This window comes from Solea senegalensis, linkage group LG14 (assembly GCF_019176455.1).
Source record: "Solea senegalensis isolate Sse05_10M linkage group LG14, IFAPA_SoseM_1, whole genome shotgun sequence".
NCBI lineage: Eukaryota > Metazoa > Chordata > Actinopteri > Pleuronectiformes > Soleidae > Solea > Solea senegalensis.
The window spans coordinates 20,647,369-20,669,661 of record NC_058034.1 but is presented as its reverse complement, the minus strand read 5'-3'; the positions used below and the strand labels follow the sequence as shown (position 1 = coordinate 20,669,661).

Below are 22,293 nucleotides of genomic sequence, written 5' to 3'. Positions count from 1 at the left end.
AAAACCCATTTTTACTCTTTGGCTTTCGACCCAGTATGAGCCCTAGTTGTTTTTTAGGTTTTCTAAGTAGTATTTATTAGGGGCCCGAGCCACGAATGGCAGGGGCTGAAACGGCTCCTGGCACGAATTTGTGCCAGGAACCTATCGTTATCCTTCAGATTATTATTATATCCGTGTCTTTGCCGTCATTTTTGAGGGGGTTAACATGCATAAAAACTCTTGAAACTTGGCATGGAGTTCAAAATTTTGATATTGGCATAGTTCCTGGACCCGTGCGTTGCTCAAAGGCTCTATAGTGCCCCACTCAGGTTAAAACAGAGGCCAAATTTCCACCGAATTTCCCAAGAATTGGTGAGAAGATGTTATAGACCAAGACAAACAGCTGAAACTTTGTTTCAGCTGTTGCTGTTTTTAAAGCGCTTTATAAATTAAGTTGGATTAGATCGAAATCTACTCCACAGTGAATCGAGCTCAAGCAGCTGACGTTGTGGAATCTTGTACCGTTACAGTCGGAATCTTTCTCTTCCAGTTGTATTTATAAAAAGTGAAGATGGTGGATAGCGGTCCTGCCACGGGAATGTCAAAACAGTCAGGGCAACAAGCAAATGGGACTGCATTTTACCGATGTTTAGAAGTTTGATGATTACTGCCATAAAACACGCTTGAACACTATCCAACTTTTACACTTTTGCTTATGTACATGCTTTTATTGTGATGTTTAAGCATTCTGTGAAGTAGGATGAGGGGAAATTTGTCAAAAAGGCAAAGATGTCAGAATACTGGGGCACTTTAAGGGACAGATATATTAAGTTTGTCAAGTTCTGCGATATATTCATCGATCTCCCTGGATCTCAAGTACGTGTTGAACTCTGACGGCTTTTCCTGCCAACATGGCGGTGTCAACAAACTTCTTGCGCTCTAAAGTTAACAGAATTTTACAAATATTTTGCGAAAAATCCCAATTCTTTTTCACCAAAAAAAAGTTCAGTCCTGGCCCCAATGTAGCACATAAAAGCAGAATAACTCAATTATTGATGCTGTGACAGTTTCAGTGATGTGAATTTAAAATGAATAAAGACTCCCACATACTTCAGAGGGATTTTATTCTAATCCAGGTCCTGTAATAGCTTCATTGTGGTCCACAGTGAGACTGACAGTAATATTGTCTCCCAGATACAATTTCCTGAACTCTATCTGATTATCTGTGGACTTCAGTTCCTCTGCTCCGTCACATTACGCCAGACGCTGCATCAATCAAAGGCAGCGCAGACGTTTACAACTTCTCCTGCTGCTCGTCATGACACACTGGCCTGTCACAGTGATCACAAACTGTTTGTACACAGTGACACACGGCGACTGACCGTCTCATCGTTGACTCATCTAACTGCGCGACAAATACAGGCTTTTATTTTAACACTACGATGCCGTAAACCTTCACACAGTGAAACGCAATTCAAGTGTGTACATAAGCCGCTCAGGTTACAGTAAATTACAGGAACTTATACTTCACTCATATTTGTCATACATAAGCTCTATTTCGGATGGGATTAGTTTTACATGGAGAGGTGCGGTAAAGACATTATTACCACAGCTTCTCTGTGATTTCAGTGCGGGTCCAAATGTGTCACGTCAGTTATCGTTACCGGACGATGTCACTTAAGACTTCAGGGGTCACAGATTCAGGAAGTCATTCCTGCCATCAGCCATCAAGACTTACAATAACTCTCTGTAATAAAAAAAAAAACAACTGCCCATTTGCACAATGCACATTTTCTCTCCGTGACATACGGTATGCCATTGCACTCCTTTATGCCATTCCTGTATTATTGCACTATTTTTTTGCCCACTGTTTTTTACATTTTATGTTTACATTACACTTTATATTTATAATATTTGTTTGTATTGCTGCTATGTTGAAACAATTTCCCCTTGGGGATGAATCAAGTATTTCTATTCTATTCTATTTACCTTGGGTAAAAAGGTCCAGAAAAATGACCCTAGGTATTATACTAATCCATAAAAATCCCATATTCCATAAAATCCTGTAGTTTTCCACGGACTTTCAAGCATGGAGGCGCTTGAAGAAGCATTCAGTTTCACACTGGTCTGTGGCGAACCTCGGTGTTTCCGGCGTACGGCGAACACCATTCCAAAACCAATAAATGGTCGAAAGAGCCTCTAGTTACATAAACACCTCGCTATGTAGTAGGCCTAGCGCTATGGCGCTCATAAAATGCCAATAAAATCATGTTGTGACGTGTGATCTATTATCCAATTAGTCGACTAATCGTTTCAATAATCAACGATTAGTCAACGATCAAAACAGTCCTAGCTCTGCTCATGTTGGCTGAACGTGTGATCACGATGAAGTCTCAGATCAGTCGAGATTGATCATTATTTTCGATAAAATGTTGGACGTTTAGAGATTAAGTTTTCCTCCTTGATTAATTAGTAATTAAAAAAACACTGAAACAGAAACAAATCTAAATCCAAATACACATACTGTGACTGAATGACTGACCCAGTTTTAACCACCTGCGGTGTTCTGGTGCAAACCTGTGATGGAATAACATCTGAAATGAGCAGCAAACCTGGCTGTGAGTAACATCTGCCCAATAAGAAGCCATTAATCTGCATCTCATGAGGTCCGAAAACATTAGCAGTAATTAAGTCACTGATAGCAGCCACTAAATTCTGGTCCCGAGGTGTCCCTGACCTAGATATGCACCAAGAATTAAAGAGAATCCACAGATGGAAAAAAAAATCATATTACTGCAAATGCACACGACTGTCTTTTTCAAACAATGTTATATGTGACTGTACAGTACCAGAGAGTGACGTTAATGTCCGTCTGCGCGGAATAATCTGATCCTAATCTGACTTTGTAATAAACCAGAGGCACAAAATACTGCCAGCAACAGACTGTGAGCAACTTAACGAAGTTCAACAACAACAACTGACGATGTATATCGGTGACGCGGCCATCGAGCCCCGCCTACCCTGTGAAGGTACTGTCCAAACGCATGCTGTACCGTACTGCACTAGAAGACTATTAATCTCACTTTAGGGGCCGGCACGGCGATGTTGACGTGAACTCCCTTGAAACACAATCTGGAGAAAAGAGGTTTCTCTTTGTCACATGTCACTTTTTTAAGCTCCTTCAACTCCTTCAACAAAACCCTTTTTGACGTCTCATTGACTAAATAATGAATAAATTAATCAAATAAATAACCTTCTGATTAACTGATAATGAAGACAAACTGTTTCTCTCTGTGTCCCTGCAGCCACATACAGTAGCTTTGTCTTTTTTGCCCTTGTTCGCCTCCTCCCCTCCATCTTTTCTGCTCTGCTAAGCAGCATTGAGCAAAGTGGGACTCTGTGATTCTAATCAAGATTAAATTGTGTAATCTGTGCGTGTGTGTGTTCTCTGAAGGTGGGAGACTGTTTCAGACAGTGACAAAGTAAAAGAGAAGGAAATGTGTGTCCAGCAGAACAACATTTAGCTAAGAACCCCAGGCACATCGCATATTGACAATGACAAGAATCCATCTTAAGTTGGAAGCACACATGATTTAAATGGTGTCACCTGGGTCTCTTTCAGGTCAAGGTTCAACTCCAGAATAAAGTTCTTCACTACCTGCTACTGAGCAATCCAAGGACACATAGCTGCCTCAGGCTAACATTAGCATTGTAGCATGGCCTGAGGCAAACACTACAGATACATAAGCTTAGCATTGTCTGTATAGAGCTCAGGACATCACATGACTCGGCTTCTTCACTCTGCCATGTTGGCAGGAAAAGCTTTGTCCTTTCTAAAAACTTAAAGGGGACATATTATGCAAAATCAACTTTTTAACCATTTCAATACTTATATTTGGGACTCTGGAGGCCCTACCAGTCGCCAAAGTGTGGAAAAAGAATAGTCAGTCATGTTTTCGTGGTCCCCCTTAGTGTAAGTATAGGCGATAAAACGCGGAATGTTGAATGTTGAATTCCCTGCGCTTATGACGGCAGCATGTGCATTTCACCGCAAATGTTACCGCCCCACCAGTAAGTTTACTTGGAGAGCTCCACCTTAGCTCCACCTTGTCCCTATAAAATGCGAGAGTGCAGGCGAGGAAGGAAGAGTGGTATTATGTCAACGCTGAGGGACAAGTCTGCTGCTGGTGGCTGCACAGTGGAGCACAGTGATTTACAGAGGATTTTATATATGAAGCTAATGTGCCGGATAAAGTCAGCAAATGTGTGTTTGCACCACATCGCATCAGACTGCGGCCAGCGGCGATCAGCTGGCGATCAGCGGTGCTGTCCCTAAGTGTTTTTAACTGATTTACAGTTCGGCACTGTTCGGCTCGATCCTTGTGTAGGACGTCTCTTCCTGTGATGGCACTCTCGCTGTTTTCTGCACACGCTGCCATGTTGATATTGTCAGAGAACTAGTGGAGGGAGGGGGAGACGAATAGAGCTGTAAATCGCTGTAAAGAGGACAAATCAGAAACCCCCTGGAAGAAGTGGGTGTGTGTTTGCCTGTGTCTCATTTGCATTTAAAGGGACCAGGCACAAAACCGAGCGTTCTGAAAGGGGTGGTTTTGGCAGGGTTATTGAACTGCTATGGTGCTTCATCCTTATGGTATTTTGACCAAAGCATGTCACAGACATGTTCGTTAGGACACCAGGGAACTATTTTAATGGGGGAAATAGGGTATAATATGTCTCCTTTAAAAGAGTTCACTGTCACTATACTGTGTATAATTGCACTGTAATGTAAGATGGAGAGACAGACCATGTCTTAACGTAAAAGAGTCCAGACAAGACAACATAGTCCTTTATTAATCCCACAACTGGGAAATGTATGAAATTTGCAGTCCCCTGTTATAAATGACAGAGTCTGCCCTCTAGTGGTGGGGATAAGAAGGACACTCTATCTCTTCTCTCGCAGCTCTCCACCACCTGCCTCAGATTACAGTGTAGCATTGATGAGTATAGGTTATCGATGAGCAATACTTGGCTCAATGATGGTATTGATCAAATCCAAGCGATGCTCATCCCTGAAGCCTGCCATGATGAAACCGCAGCAGTGCAGCTCTGATGTGTGCGACTGTCACGCTGCTGCCCTTTACAACGCAACCAGCCACAATCGATGCTTTTACAAGGCAGACAGCTGATTAAGCACCTGCTGCCCTATCATATGTCCCCTCTGTCTCTCTCTGTCTCTGTCTCTCCAGTCAGGACGGTCTCAGACCAGTCTGCGGGTTTAAGTAGGGCTGCAACTAATGTTTATTTCATCATCGATCAAATGATTTTCTCAATGCATCGACGAGCTGTTTAACGTACGACTGATTTACTGCGAAACAAATACGACAGAAGTGCTATTGACGGTAAAAGTGGCAGCGTTTGTGGTGAGAGATGGAACTCTGAGTTCAGGGGGGCGTTTCCTTTGGAAATTTCCGAGTTCCGACAACAAATGGAACGCGCCATAACCTCACAAGCAGAAAGGACCACCTCTTTGTGGACTTCTGGCTCCTGATTCGATAAAACTTTACGTTCTCAAATTCGATCCGGCCCACATTTGTCCTTCATTGTATGAAATACGGATGTATATATTTGAAATACAATCACTGTATTTTTAAGGCTAAATGTCAATATATGACATACATAACCATATATATGTAGATATATATATATATATATATATATATATATATATATATATAGATATATATATTCGAATGTTCAGTTTTTAACTCAAAGCCATATGTGTGTATGTGTGTGTGTGTTGATGTCAGAGGAACAAAAATGAAACACTGAGCAGGTTTGACTTTTTCTGCTTCACAAAGCACAGCTGTACAAATGTGAATATAAGCAAAAACAAAAATAACAACTCTTCTGTCTGAGAACCATGTATGTAGATATCTGCAATTATGAAGACACTTTCATCATGTTATGGATATCTTCAGTAAGAATTCCAGTTAAAACGGGATCTGAGTATCTAGAAAGACCATTAGGGGAGCCACATGTTCAGCAGAACATGAACTTCTGTTTGCTAAACATTTGTCAACATGAGCACTGGCAAAAACTGCAAATCACAAGCCTTTAAAACGGGAGGTCAGACTCCCGTGGATACGTCACATCTGGTTATTACCAGATTTAAACCTTCAGCTGCTTTTTCTTTTCTTTTCTTTTCTTTTCCGGACACCATAACTGCTGTGATACTATCAGGAAAACGCATTCATGTCTGAGTCACTGCTATGAATTCACATTCTGTAGCAAATCAACTCATCTTGTATTTACAGAGCACTTTAAAAACAACTGAGGTCGACCAAAACACAGATACAGTGCAAAATAAAAGCACCTGAATTAAACAGGTTGTCATTGTCCATCGTGATTGGCTGACTGACATCACGATGGAGAGCCAGCATCGTGATGCCACGCCCCCACCCTGTCAGACATTTCCCTGGTAGTTGTTGGAGATTAACCCACATTTTTAGGGTTGTTAAGTACTTTTAACAGATCTACAGTTTGGCATTGTTCGGCTTGATTTCTGTGTCGGACGTCTCTTCCTGTGCCGTGGCGAGGAGCCGGTGGAAACACGCCATATGCTACAGGCAAAGCCTGGTGTGTGTGACTGTGTGAGGAGCTGTGTGTGTGTGCTGTACGATGTTTTACTGTAAACATCAACGACTGCCAATTTAGGGGACATCGCCAAACCCTTGTTTCAGTAACAAACGTCAAACCAACCGAGCTCAATCGTTCAATTTGTTTGTGTGATTTTTGCAAAAGGTCGGAAGCAAAGCCTCGCTGACTAAACCCAGGTTGTGATGAGACAATGAATCCAGAACTAAGTGAATCGCTGCCTAGTTTGATAATTGATTCATCAGTTTGGTTGTTTTTCTGATTTTGCAGCTTCATAAACGTGAATATTTTGTGGCTCAAACCACTTGAAAATATAATAAGTCGGATTTCACACCTGCTTTTAACAAACGTCGGGGAAACAGAGAAGTGATAATGAGAACGTGTTCTTTTGTACAACTCATCAATTATTCAGGATTTTGCGTCTTTTTTTACGAGTGGTCAGGGCTCAAACCGCCGACCTGGCTCTAAGCTCAATAACGTGGTTCAAGCTCATTGATCGGTCGGTTGGTTGCGGTCATTCCTGAGAACCGTGAAGAAGAAGTAACTTTGTTGATCTCAGTGGTTTATACTATGAAGAGGACGCCAAAGAAAGTTGTCCATTAATTTACAGTCACTGCACGTGACTCAAACTTCCTTCTCCTCTACATCTTAATCACCCTGTGGGAACAACCGCGCCTCTCCGCCGTGTTCTATCCGGCTGATTTACACGCCCTGATTTAAGATGTTTGAGACACAGAGAGGAGAGCAGGGGATTTTTCTTTTTTTACGACCACACAGAACAGACCAAAGACGAGAACACAGAATCCTTCCATCGTCCAGAAAAAAAGACCATCGTCGGCGTATCTGAGACTCGAAGTAAAGGTTTTAACTTTGCGTTGGAATGAATTGGACAGCGGTCGCTCAAACAGCCTCGTCCTCTCGTGGGTCAAGTGTCCTGTCAGACTCTGTTAACAAGCGGATTAGAGCGGATTCTAAAATCAATAGTGAAAGAAAACCCTTTGTTCTCGCCTTTCTCATGATCCAGGTGAATAATATTAGATGCTGGGATGGACTCCAGTCAATATAATAATGAAGGGCGATAAATAAATGGTGTTAAAATTAAAACCTTCTTCTCCTTCTTCTTCTGGCTTAAATAAAAGTGGGTTAGTTGTGGTCATGATTAATTAGTCAGAGCCTGTTTAATTAAAACCATGTTCAATAAATGTAGCGCGCAACAGGAACTGCCGGGGGTTTGTTGGATCTGAACCAACAAAGAAGATAAAATGGATCTGTGATCATCGATGAATCAGTTTGAGTTTCTCTGATTGATCGGCTTCGTTCTTTTGCGCCGGGAAAAAAAAGAAATCATTCAAACTGAATCATTTGGGACGTTTGTTTTTTTGGACATTTCTCAACATTTTACAACCAAACGAACAGTCGATTAATCGATTATTAGTGGTCGCCCTACAACAGTGAGCTTCTCGTTGATTTAAAAGTGACTTCATTGATTACACGACTGCTGTACTGATTCCTCGTCCATTAGCCTGTGTGCGGTTTGAATTGTAATATTAATTTAGCTTTTATTGGTTCACTGTTTGTACCAAGATTCCTTTTTTAATCTATTTCCACTGTGAGTTTGCTGGAGATATAATCCCACTGCAAAGTTACATCTTAAAGGTAACTAGGGCTGCAACTAACGAGTATTTTTAGAATCTAGTAATCTGCTGTTTATTTTCTCAAGTAATCCGAGTTTTCTTTTGCCCATAAAATGTAGGAAAATGTAAATATGCCGCGCAGTGTTTACCAAACCTGGAAATCACATTCCGAGATGAGAAACATTCACAAGATTAGAACATTTTCGCATGCCAGGATTAGAACATGTTCACATTCCGAGATTAGAAAATGATCACATTCCGGGATTAGAAAATGTTCACATTCATTCCGAGATTAGAAAATATTCATATTCACAAGATTAGAACATTTTCGCATGCCAAGATTAGAACATGTTCGCATTCTGAGATTAGAAAATATTCACATTCCGAGATTAGAAAATATTCACATTCCGTGATTAGATTAGAAAATATTCACATTCCGAGATTAGAAAATATTCACATTCCGAGATTAGAAAATGTTCACATATCCAGCTGTGACGAACCACGTCTATGGACTATTCCCACTTCACCACTCTTTGTCTTCCAGAAGAATATTCCCAATATTCTACTAAAGAGTTGGAAGTAATAGCTTTCACCTCCCTGATTGCTGAACGCCACCTCCTTCTTAACTGGAAATCCACAACAGCTCCTTCCAGCACTCAATGGATTAAAGACACCATGTCCTTTTTAAAAGTAGAGAAAATTAGATATTCAAGAAGGGGAAACTTGAACAAATTCTACAATAAATGCAACCGTTCAAGGATGTTTTTGCGACACTGTAATCCTTCTGTAAAGCTTCGCTGTACCATGATTCCTAAATGCTTGAATAACTGCCAGATATGGAAAGTTGAAATTTATCTTGAAAAAAGAGGACAGAAGAACTCAATCCATACAATCTAAATAAATCCAGGCGACCTCTTTATTATCCTGAAGCTCAGAAGAGGGTGAACTACGATAAAGAACCTGCAGAGTTGTCCAAACAAACACAAATGTCGTGTCCTGGATGAACTGCAGTCCCAGCTGTGTCCAAACAAGATCTAATCCCACGTCTTTCAGATGTTCGTACCTGCTGATGCAGCTGTGGTTTGGAGCAATAAGAGACTTCATCCGTTTTTCAAGCTCAGTCTTTAAAGAATCCACACGTCTGAATATTTGCACACTTGTTCTCCGGCCTCTGTCTATCTATCACGGACCTTCAGGGTTCCTCACTTTGAGAACCCGCTAGATAAGTGCAGATTTGTGTGTGGGTGCTGCAGATAATAATAAAAAGACTGTTTTATCACTGGAACTCACACTGATGCTGAAGCTCAGATAAGAAGAAGAGGAAAAATAAGCAGCACACAGAGAAGCCTGCTTTCACTGAGGTGTTTTCAGTGTTGACAGCAGCAGAGCCTGAAGGCAGATCCTCCTGATCCTGATGAGGACTCTTATCAAATCTCATTCCCTGACCATCTGGACGGCACCATCAGCTCAGCAAAGACCGAGCTGTCAGCAGAGAGCGTCGATAACTAACTATAACTATCTATAATATAACTACCATCAATAACCAGCTATAACTGTCTGATCTAATCTAATATACTGTACATAAGTTTCACTGCTGCTCAGTCACCGCTCTGCAGTTCAACCTGATTTTCAGAGCGAAGGTTTCAGGATTATGACGTTTGACATGTTTCCCAGATTATCTGGATGTTATTCCGATGAATAATGATTCAGTAATTATTCAGTAGGGTCTTTATAACATTGGTAAAACAACAAATACAGAGTTGGGACAGCATTATTTAAATGTATGAGTGTACAAGTATGAGTGGGAAATCTTTATTATTATGATTCTTAAAAATTCTAAAGCCATTATTAGGGCTGAAAAGTTCAGGGAATTTTCTAAATTGGAAACTTGACGTGAGAATTAATGAGAATTAATGAGAATTAAAGGTTAATAAACTTTAAAAGGTTGGGAACTCAAATACAGTTATGACAACATTGTTGTTGATGTCCAGTTAATTGTTATTCATTCCCATGGAAAGTTTCTGAAAATTTAACCAGAACATTTTTTTCACCCTTTGCAACCCTAGCGATTATTTCTTTGCATTTTAATGCATTTATTTCTTTTAAAAAAAACAACAACAACAACAACGTGTATTTAAAGATCAATCAAAAACAAATCAAAAATCTGAATCCTTTGCAGTGAAAATAGCAGCAGAGTTCATGTTGTGCTCCACCTTTTTCTCAGATTGGTGGAGGTCCTGTCGTCACTTGCCAGATTTTTCATTCTTTCCACACATCATCTTTTAATCCGGATTATTGCTCTGGCCAGATTTTAAACTCTGAGCTCCAGCTCTTGCTCAGCCGTCTTTGCCAAATCTCACAAACGAGGTGATGCCCGATGGCGACGTTTAACCAGTTTATTGGCTAAATAACACTTTGTTTTTCTTAATTTAATTAATCCGATCACGGCTTCTTACCAACACATTTAGCATCATTCAAAGAGAAAATGGCGACGCATCAGAAAATCCATGATTTCCTCCTAACTCTACATGTGACTACAGCTCTAAAAATCCAGTCAGAATATCTGAAAATTTAGCTGCGGCAGTGTGAACACACACACACACACACACACACACGCACACACACACACTTTAAAGCCACCATCAGTGTGCTTCACAGACTTGGAATGAGTGTGAGGGGATGGGAGGAGGAGGAGGATGAGGCAGCAGTGTGGGAACGATGAAGAGAAGCTCAGATGATTGAGCAGGGAGAGGTTGGTGGAGGCTCAGGGGGTCAAAGGTCATCGGAATGAAGGCACGACGGCAACAAGTGTTTACAGATGAATGAAACAGGCAGGAGAGGGAAAATGGAAGAGAATGAGCTCCGGGGTTTGAAGGCTATTTGCATAATGTGCAGATGTTACACCAGCGTGTGTGTGTGTGTGTGTGAAAACATGTGCCTTGTGAGGACAATGCGGCAGCAGCAGCAGCAGCAGCAGCAGCAGCAGCAGCAGCAGCAGCAGCAGCAGCAGCGGCGGCGGTGAAGCCTTCACTGCGGCAGTACAGTGCAGCCGTGTGAGCAGCAGTTCCCTGACAGCAGACACGTCAACTGCCACCCAACACAAATCTCCACACTGTGGATTCCACAGATTCCTCGTCACATTCCTGCTCCAGTCCGTCCGTCCGTCCGTCCGTCCCAGCTGGGAGGCTAAACTGGTCACAGGCTTTTCATGGGAAAGGATTTCTGGCATCACACACACGCTGTGACTTCTTCTACGCTACTCCCAGATACGGCAAAGATGGAGTGGTTTTCATTTTAAAACTCCTGGAGACGTCACCTGAAACCTCCTCATGGGCGATGCCAGCTGTCCGTCTCACTCGTGTCCTGATTAACGGTCTATTTTCCACTAAATTCTGACAGAATGTACAAAAGTGACAGTTTACGTGAAGACGTAGCAACTGGTTGTGACATCACCCAAAAACTGACGTCACCTGAAACCTCCTCATGGACGACACATGCTGTCTGTCTCACGTTTAACGTTTTTTTTTCATGTTCTCCTGACGAAGAAGAAGAAGAAGAAGAGCTGAAACTAGCGATAGAGGCCATTATACGCAGGTCAAGCATGAGCTCCTGTGCATTATTATCTAAGCATTTGAGCAATTCACTGTGTTTAACATTGGAATTTTAAAGAATGTAAAGGCAGACTCTTCATGGATCAGGAGACTGAGGTCCAGACCTCGTGTCATTGTTCCCTCTTTGCCCCCAGTAACCAGCAGGAATCAGACCTTTGCTTTCACTCAGCCCCTTTGTTTGTGCCCTCGAGGAGAGGAGAGGAGAGAGGAGAGGAACATGGTCCACTCTCTGCACTTTCTTTCATTCTTCTTGATTTTTTTTAAGGTTTTGTCTAAAAAAGGCCTCAAGCCACACAGCAGAGGCCCCTCCCACTCCTCCTCCTTCTGGCTCCGCCTCCTCCGACCACCACACGCCAGAAATTCCTGTCACTCGGCTGCCACAGCTCCACAAACACTGTCCTCAAAGAATTCTTTGAATTCACGCAGGAATCCCGGCTGATATTCCACAGCCAGCTGCTGCCGTGATCCATACATACACGTATATACACTTTATGCATCGACATGTTTTTATTTTTGACCATTGGCCATGTTTTTCCTGCTGTAACTGTCAGGTGAACTCATACAACTTTAAACGTCGCACTAACAATCGCCTTCAGCGCTGTGCTGTGAACATAAATCTTCAGTAGGTCACCGCTCTACTCCAGGCACCACACACACATACACACACATTTTTTTTTTCACAATTTTTACTGAGAATATTGTATGTAATTGCACTGCACGTTTTTAAGGATTTTTCATTGTTATTATTATTATTATTATTATTGTTGTTGTTATTATTACTATTATTATCATCATTATTATTATTATTATGAATAAATGGAGGAAAAAAATTTGCTCAAATTATGGACCCTGGCACATTAATTGGCCTGGAATTCCAAAAAATCAGCATCAGCCTCAGAAAAAATCCATATCAGTCGACCTCTCTTTACAAATACACGACTACTTCAATGAATTACACTCAAATGAATCCCCTTAAGTTATTATTATCTATGAAGAATATAAGAGTATAATACTGTAACATATTCTGCAAATTCACCACAATACGATATTATAACTAAATTTAAGTCACGATAAGATAATATTTCACTTGAACCGCAGGTCGTGTGATAAGAATGAACCTTAAAGTCTTTGTGTCGACATCGAGTGGAAAGATCGTCCTATTTTTGATGCCAACAGACGGAAGAATACAAAGTTCCTAACGTTAGTTGGCTCATGTTTTCCCTCTCACAGTCACTTTACGCCTTTTTAAAACTACAAATCTGTGAACAACACATTTGTGCGTTTATCACCTGCAGCCACTCCAAAGACCAAATTCTCACACTGTGCAACAAAGCAGGGACACTATTTTATCCGTATCAGAGCCGATATTGGCTTTAAAATGTTTTAAAATCAGATATCAGCACCAACAACACACCGAGATTGAAACAGTGAGATGAATAAACTGCTAGCTCCTTCACTTCTATGCGGGCGACCTCTACAGCCATTATTTGCTATTTATATCTACACCTGCTGCAACTTGAGTGTGAAAAATATGACGTTAATTTAACAACAGAGGAGACCAAAAAATAACCTAATGATCCCAATAACAAATAAAGAAGAAAGAAGCAGAAATACTGCTAATTACACATTTTTACTGTCAGGATGTTTGGATTTTACAGTTTTATCCGATGAATAGCAGATGGAAATCAATAATATAATTTTTAATAATGAATATTAATATTAGCTGATAATATTAATAGTATCAACTCATCCTTTGTTACTCTTCATGTATGTGCTAGTTAGCGCTGAATGCTATATTTTTGGCTGTGGCTCAGTGTGAGTGTGCTGTCGTGTGTGTTTGTGAGATTTGAACTGTGGTTCGATTATGTTACGGTTAACGTGTGTGTGTCATTTATTTTAACGCGGCAGTGATGGAAGCTGGATGTGGATGATTTCAGTGTTACATGAAAATATCTAAGTGTCCTCCTCATCCTCCGCTTTCCTTCCTTTTCTTGCTTCCTTCCTTCCTTCCCCCTCAGGCACACACAGCTGTCAGAGGAACACAGGCACACTGACGTGCACACACACACACACACACACACCACATACCAAAACTCACGACATTTGCAACGCTAGCCTCACTCCACACACACACACAGCAGCCCCGGGGCAGTGGAGGTGCGATTCCCCCTCCTATCAGACCACCTGCTCCCCGCCTCCCCCCCCCGCTCAACCAGCTGGTTGGTTTGGCTGCAGGAAGCTAACACACAAACACACTGTGTCACACACAGTTTACTGTCACAGAGTCATTTCTGTGATGACACACACACACCAGCAGCTCATGACATTAGCACAGCAATTATTAAATATGATGACAGGGCTCCAGTTTTGACGACGTACAAGATTCTGCTTTTCACTTTCAAAGCCATCAACAACCTCCTCCACATGAACCAACCCGACTTGACTCGCCTCGGTTCAATGGTGCAGCGCGGCTAAGTTTCCACAAGTGAAAATACCTGGTAATTTTTTTAGTACCTGCTCTAAACCAGACTGCCGGCCACTGATTGGTCAGAGAGTGTCTTCACGGGAAGAGACGTTCGACACAAGAATCAAGCCGAAGTTAAAAAGCTCAGTTAAAAAGACTTAACAATCCTTAAAAATGTGGCTTAATCTCCAACAACTACCAGGGAAATGTCTAAAATCAAAGTCATGGCGGTTTCATGCAGCCGCGCAGTGATGACTCCGCCCACATGGAGTAGGTGTGAATGGTTGTTTTTCTCTACATGTGGCCCATGTGATGGACATGAGGATAAAGTGGCAGATGATGGACGATACATGACACTTAAGTTCAGCAGAATTCAGCACGAGTGGGACAGGGAGTGGTTTGCTTTGGACAAAACAAGATATTTGAGATTAAAGAAAATAATGCAGAGATGAATCGATAATGAAATGACTCACAAAGCCGCAGCTTTACAAACAAACGACGTCATTGGTCGCGTGAATGTGTTTGCAGCGGCGCTGCAGTCGGTGCTGACTCGACACTTTCACACAGTTGTTGTGTTGTTTTTGTCCTGTCATGTGACAGCCGTCACCCTTTACACTCCGGGGCGTTAGAAGCATGAGGGATTCATTTGAAACGCGCAGGAAGTGCTGAGTACAGTATAACTCACCAGCGGCCAACAAAGTGACAGATGTAGCATGTGCCTTTAAATCAGAGAGGCTAAGTTAACATGAGAAGTTGTGAGAAGAAAGTGCCTCTTAAAGCTGAATAGTTCCGGGTTTTTTCCTGTAAAAACAGATTCAGTGACTTTACTGTCGGACGATGTCGGGAAAATATCCTCACTGATTTCTTTGCTTTACGGAGCAAAACTGAATCGTTTTGACATTTGAATTGATGAATTAATCAGGAAAACAAGTCCTAGCTGCAGCTAACGATTATTATTGTCATAATTGATCAATCTGTCGGTTATTTTCGTGACTATTTTTAGTGTTTCTTTATAACACGGAGCAAAGAAACCAGAAAACATTCTCATTTAAGGAGCTGAAAAAACAGGAAACTTATTGTAATTATTAAAAATTCAGTCTGATGATCAAAGTAGTTGGCAATTAATTTGGTAATTGGATTAATAATCGATTAATTTAATAACCAATGCAGCCATTACTATACACAAATAAATAGTGAGGTTTAAAATGGGGAAAATGTGAAGAGTTCTCTTTAACAGGGTCTGCAAACACACACACACACACACACACACACACACACACACACACACACACACACACACACAGACTGCAGCACAGAGACAGAGAGAATTATGGGAGCAGGAGCAGAATGTGGTGAATGGCACTTTAAAACAGGCAGAGTGATGGAACATCACAGAACCTTCTCATCACGACGGTGCGGCAGAACAGCACCACACCCACTGCTCTATCTCACACACACAGATGTCCACACAGCTGTCCTCTCAAGGACTCTCATTGACTTAACAAACACTTAACCTTAACCTTCACCAATATTCAAATCATAGCCATAAACATAACCAGCTCCTCAGAAAGTAGGACCAGGTTTTTGGTCTCCATGAGGTCCAACTGGTCCCGTCAAGGTCAGTGTTTGTGACAGAAAAACGTCCTACAGAGCTAACAAATACAAGAACACACACACACACTAATAAAGTGAATGGATCTAATGAAACATTTATAGCCGCTCTGTCCAATTTCAAGCTTCCTTATGTTAAACACGCGCACACACACGTCTGGTAATCACGTCTGAAACCTCGTGTAAATCAGCGCTGACCTGACACCTGACGCCTCCAGGAGACGCTCGAGACGTTCGCCATCAAACCAAAGCAGCCGCAGCACACGTGGCTCCAGAGCTCCATAAAACAAACACACACATGTGTCACACATGTACGAGTGAAGACAGATGTGTGTGTGTGTGTGTGTGTGTGTGGGAGCATCCGTGCCAATAGCACGGCTGTTTTTTCTTCTCTTTTGTCAACAAACGTTTTAGCGCCGTTGTCTCAGAACTGAGGGTTTCTGGAGTTCCAACAAATCCGACAGAGTGAGACATCACTGTCAAAGATCCTGGGGCATGGGAATCACTCACTCACAATACGATACGCGACACATGGGCCATGACACCAATAATATCGTGATAGACATCCGTCTGACTGAAGAAAACAAAAATGTTAACATGAAAAGTTAAAACGCTTGTTTTAGTTGTTGGAAAAACCAATTTCACCCGTTTAACACCGAGCGTACTAAGCACACGTCGTGTTACTTTAATCACGCGACGGTTTGTACTGTCGGGAAAAATTCCAATGGTTTCTGAAAGCCGAGAAAGTTTCCCTCTTTGGCGATAACGGTAAGAGCCAGTGAATAAGAGGAAAAAAACACCGTCTGTGCATGGTTTCCATTCTCTTGAGAGACTTTTTTATTGTAAATATGGTTTATACTGTTCACATTTGCAAAATCTCTTGTTCATCTACAACTTTTCCTCTGTTTATACTCCTAACACGCTCTTTTAACACGCAGTAACTTGTAAATAACTGTCTAAGTATTCTGGAAAAATGGGCAAAAAGCATTTTAAGGTGTGGGTGTTAAAGGGTTAATCGATTACAGCCCTTGTTGGAGGCCTTATTAGAGTTTAAAAATGTTGTTTATAACTACATCTCTTTGTTTTCCTTTCCAAAATAAAGGCACGTTATCTGATGAACTCTCACTCTAACACAGAAGACGTGTCCTCCTCTTCACTCTGTGACTGTGTGAATCAGGTTTTCCTGAAATACTACGCGCGGCGTGTAATCGAAGACGTTGCCGTGGATTCCTGTCTCTCAGATTTCCCTCCACACCTCGGGGAACAACATTCAGTTTGCTCGTGGTCAGAGATTTAATGTTATCCTGATTATTTTTCTTTTGGCTTATTTGATGCACGACGGTTTTTGTGTGTGTGTGAACACATCATTGTGGAGATTATGTGCTGCTCACGTCACACACACACACACACACACACTTGTGTGACACTGAGGACAGCAGCTGTCCCGCTCCACTGCAGCCAGACAGGAAGCTGACGCCAGCAGCTCGGAGACATCTTGACTCTGTCCCTGTGTCACATGCTACAACGCGCCCCGCTCGCCTTCTTTCCACCCGGGACTCAAAGGACATATTTCCAGCCGCTATACTCGCCTCGCCTCGGCACGACGCGGCACGGTTAGGTTGCATCTCCACTACAAAGAAAGTACCTACTCAATGTGGGCGGAGTCATCACTGCACACGAGTGACTAGTGACTTTACACCAGACTCCTGTAGTTGTTGGAGATTAACCCACGTTTTTAGGATTGTTAAGTAGTTTTAACTGATCCACAGTTCGGCGTGGTTCGGCTTGATTTCTGTGTGGGACGTCTGTTCCTGTGACGGCACTCTGGCCAGTCGGTGGTCGGCAGTCTGAACCATCATCACATAGTACCTACTCAGCACGCTTTTGGAACCTCGCCTGAGCAGGTACTTGCATAGTACCTGGTACCAGGTACTATGCTAGTGGAAATGCTACTTAAACCGTGGCATGGCGCGGCGTGGCGAGTCGAGCCGGTGGAAATACGCCAAGAGCTATCTCTTCTTCTTCTTCTTCCCTCCCCTCGTCCTCGTCACATTAGGCTGCTAAGTATTCCCTACGCGGCCGTCAGCTGTGAAAATCCAGAGAATTAAAACAAGCACCACAGGCTCAGTCCCTGCCCCCTACCTCCCTCCCTCCCTCCTCCCCTCCCTCCTCCCCCCTGAGGACGGACACAGTGGGAATGTCTCTGGAGTGTGTGATTACTGGAGGTCACGCAAGACAACATCATTATGTGGTCCACCACTAATGTGCTCCTCAGCGGGGGGGGGGGACACAGAGAAGACAGTGACATACTGATGTGATGTCAGCAGATTCAATTCTGCATCATGTACTCGAGCGATTCATTAACCATTTTCAGTCAGGGCTGCAAACAGCGCTTGTGTTGGTAGTCGACAAATCAGTCCATCATTTTCTTGACTAGTCGGCTGCTAATGGCACGAAGAAAGACAGGGAAGACAGCTACTCCCAGTCACGGGAATCACTCACGATACGCGACACGTGGTCCACGATACCAATAATATCACGATAACGGTCTAACTGAAGAAAACAAAGATGTTAACGTTAAAAGTGCAGTTTCTCTGTTTATTCACAACATAGAGAAAGGTCAAAGGTCATGAACTGTTCTTCAGCCAGGTCACTTCCACCCCAAGTTTCCCCCCTCATTCATTTGAGCAGTGCCACCGTGGGGAGACATGAAGTAGTGACGGTTTATTTCAGAGCGCCTTCACTTGTTAATTAAAATATCGAAATTTAGCCATAACGATTATCGCATCGTAAGGAAGGACGACGATATTTTAATCACGAAATTTGATATTTTGACTCACGCCTACTCCACTGTGGCACACGATGCACTTTGTTTGTAGTAAATTATTCAGTCGTACTACTCGTCAAATATTCGATTATTGTAAACTAAAGCTACAACTACAGATTAATGTGACAGTCTGGCAAATTTTTTCTCCATTCATAGATAAAAAAATTTTGGTCCAGAAAATGTTGAAAATGATGAAAATATAAGCTGGGGACACACTACAAGATTTTTACACACTAGTTGGGGACAATCGGCAGCGGTTAGTCACTGACCCAACTGCAAACACACACAGCCAATGTGCCAAAGAGGAGGTGGGACACAGGACACAGCATCAGAAGACGACAGGAAGTAGCGGGCATAGCTGAACAACGATGCCAAGCGTCGACGCCTCCATGACTTCACTCGTCTTTTCTTCTTTGATTTCTCAGAGCACGTGGGCAACAGTGAACCGTTCGTTTACCCTACGTCATTCTTCGCCACTGTGCTGGCGAGAGTTTATTTTCACGAGTAATCGCTTGGTCCATAAAATGTGATCAGTGATGGCGAAACCCGGAAATGATGATGTCGAATGTCTTGTTTTTGTCCACAAACCAAAATGATTCACTTTTAATGACTTCTTTGTTTATGTGGAGAAAAGAAATGAAGAAAATTCACATTTAAGACGTTTTTAATCATGAAAAAAGCTGCAAACCGATTCATCACTTATCAAAATAGTTGACGCTTCATTTCGTAATCTATTAATAATCGAGTAATTGTCTCAGCTCTAGTCGATGGCAATAAAAAATGCCAAACATGGGCTCCTTTGATTGTTCGTGATAAACTGTCAGGTTGTTCCCTGCCTCCGCCTCAGTGTCATCTGAGATTGGCTCCAAGAATGTTCTGCTTAAATTGAAGCTGTTGTCAGGAGGATTTCTTAAGTGTTGCTATTTTGTCTCATTTCATCAGCTTTCATTCTTCATCACCACCCCCACTCTCACTCACTCTGATGTACTGCTCTCTGTGTGTGTGTGTGTGTGTGTGTGTGTTCCTGCACCAGTGGCGGTGGAGCTGGAGTCTCTGCAGAGCGGCGTCCACGATCTGGTGGGGTGATGTGGACCTCTCTACACCCACACACTAAAAATAGCTGCAGCAGCAACAGAAGGAGCAGCGGGGTGTTGGAGCACCGGAGGCAGACGAAGCTCGTCCCCGTAGCGTTACCAGGTGTGCGAGCTTTAGCTCTAAAATCCTGCTGTTTTGTGTCTTGACCCGTCCTGCAAACAATGACGTCCCTGCACTTCATTCAGTGCAGTTTAAATATGACTCCATAAAATACTTTTAATGTTCAAGATCTACCACACTATGCAAACAGCTTCAGCTTGCTACAGTATGGTTCGCATTTGTTTGAGTTTCCATTGGGAATAGTACAAAAATAACCAGCCCCAACCATTTTGGCACCCTTCCCTTGGGGTACCAGAGTGAAATGGTATGGTACAGTCAGGGTGGAGCTAAACTGTTCCAGTCTATTCTTGGCTTCTTGTTGAGGGAAAAGGCCAAAAACTCCATCCGTTGTCTATTGTGTTCGTTGTCACCGTTTGTTGTCGGTACGTCACACAGCCCCAAACCCTGCCTACCAAGTACAGGTAATGTTCTCCAGTCGAAATGCAAGCCTGGCCATTCCAAACTGTACCGTTTCTGTACCCAAACCAAACCGTACCATGATGGAACCACAGCATAAATTGAGTCTGGAAAGGGTGTAGTCATCTCCCTCTTCCAAGAGGTGTGTCTAAAAAACGAGACAAGTGTCAACAAACGTGCTTGTTGTAGTCTTCTAGGAGTGATGGCTACCTAGCTTTGAAATGGAAGCAACAGCCGATCGGAAAGACAGTGGCTGCCATGTTGGATGTATACAAAAGCTGCTTGACGTCGCTTCTCTGTCGTAACATCGCGGTAAAACCCACTTCTCGTGCACCAGAGGGGGGAAAACTCATTTGTGATTGGTTCCCTTTATTAGCAGATTGACAGCGTCCTTGACAGAGAGGAATCAAAGGACTGGCAGATTCTGTAGAACTAATTTGTGCTACAGCCATTTAAAGAGACATAATTCTCCAACTGTGTCACAGATTTTATTCTCCCATAAAGAAGAAATAACCAGACCCTAACATACCTTTATGGGTAGAAAAACTAGAATCTCAAGGAGGTTCAGAGGTCATATTCAGATTATTTTATGCTAAAATAATAGGGCAAAATAATAGATATTTACAGTATGGACAGTCACTTGTTTATGAGAAATATAGAGGATATGAGAAATAAAAGAAATCAGTCATCACCCCCACACAGAGTCAGCGACGGTCCATTTTCTCGATGAGCTGATTTAGCCGTTTGTTTCCCAAACCTCAAAATGTTGACGTCCTCCAACATCCACAACGCTACAAAGAAACCGTAACACGTTCACATTGAAGAAGCTGAAAAATCCCGTTATCAAAGTGTTTGTCAGTCAATCTTTGTAATTGATTAACAATTAGTTGTTGTGGCCCTACACTGAATTGATTTGCTCTGAGGAGAGAGAGAGAGAGAGAGGGAGGGACTAGTTCAATAATATGCAGATACGGTTACAGAACAGTAAAGGAAAATGCAACTCGGACACATTTATGGAGCTTCGTCTGAAGCTTTTGTGCCAGTTATCAAGGTCATGTGGCACAGACGAGCACATGACTTCCTTTTCCTCTTATTCTTCTACAGAAAAAGACGTACATTCTGAACACTGCTCTTTCTTCACTAATTAACCAAAGCACAGCAACACAACTTCAACGACATTTTCCCCGGGACTTATAGATTATGTTGGACACTTATACACGTGTCCAACATAATCACTACTCCACAGACGCGTCAGAGAAACCAAACACAACGTGTGTGTAAAATAAAGACACCGTTGTGTGTGTGTCTCTGTTGTCTGTGAGTTGTTTGGAGCCGCGTGTGTGCGTGTGTGTAGGTGTAATGCAGTGGTTTATGCCAGAGGCTCACAAACACAAAAGCATGGGGAGATGGTCTCCTAGCAACCGTGGCCTTCGCAATTTCATGACCCTCGAGTGCAGCACACGTGTGATGTGTCTAGAAACTGAATTCATGCCATAAACAGTTTTTACTACAGCCGTCAGTCTCACACACACACACACACACACACACACCTCGGCAGTTGTCATGCACAGATGGACGTGAAATTAGTCTTAATGCTGCATCATTACACTCTCTCTGTGTGTGTAAATACAGACTCTGAGCTCAGGGCGACGGTGTGATCCAGTAGTAACCGGAGCGTCGCTTTACTTTAGTTCACTGATCGAGAAACGACAACAGAAAGACTGCACGACACCAAGTCCCTGAACTTAGAGCTAAGCAGAGGAAAAGAGCTGCAATCTCAAGGGATTGTGGGAAAAAAAAAAAGATTCTGATGATCTGCATATTTGATTTGGCAGAGGTTTACACTCCGGATGCAAACCCTCCCATTTATCCGGGGCTTGGGATGACCGGCACTAGGAGTTA

General features: G+C 42.5%; 1 protein-coding gene across 2 annotated transcripts in view; it reads right to left on the bottom strand.

Annotated features, from left to right (window-relative positions):
• Nucleotides 1-22,293, bottom strand: part of arhgap39 (Rho GTPase activating protein 39) — a 76,434-nt gene that overhangs the window by 41,602 nt on the left and 12,539 nt on the right. The window contains exon 1 of one of the 2 annotated variants that reach the window (XM_044043877.1): nucleotides 10,897-11,077. The exons of the other annotated variant lie outside the window; for it this stretch is intronic. Coding sequence (XP_043899812.1) covers nucleotides 10,897-10,910 — 14 coding nt within the window. The 5' untranslated portion in view covers nucleotides 10,911-11,077. Of the gene's footprint in view, nucleotides 1-10,896; nucleotides 11,078-22,293 lie in introns of those variants that run through there. 2 annotated transcript variants of the gene reach the window in all.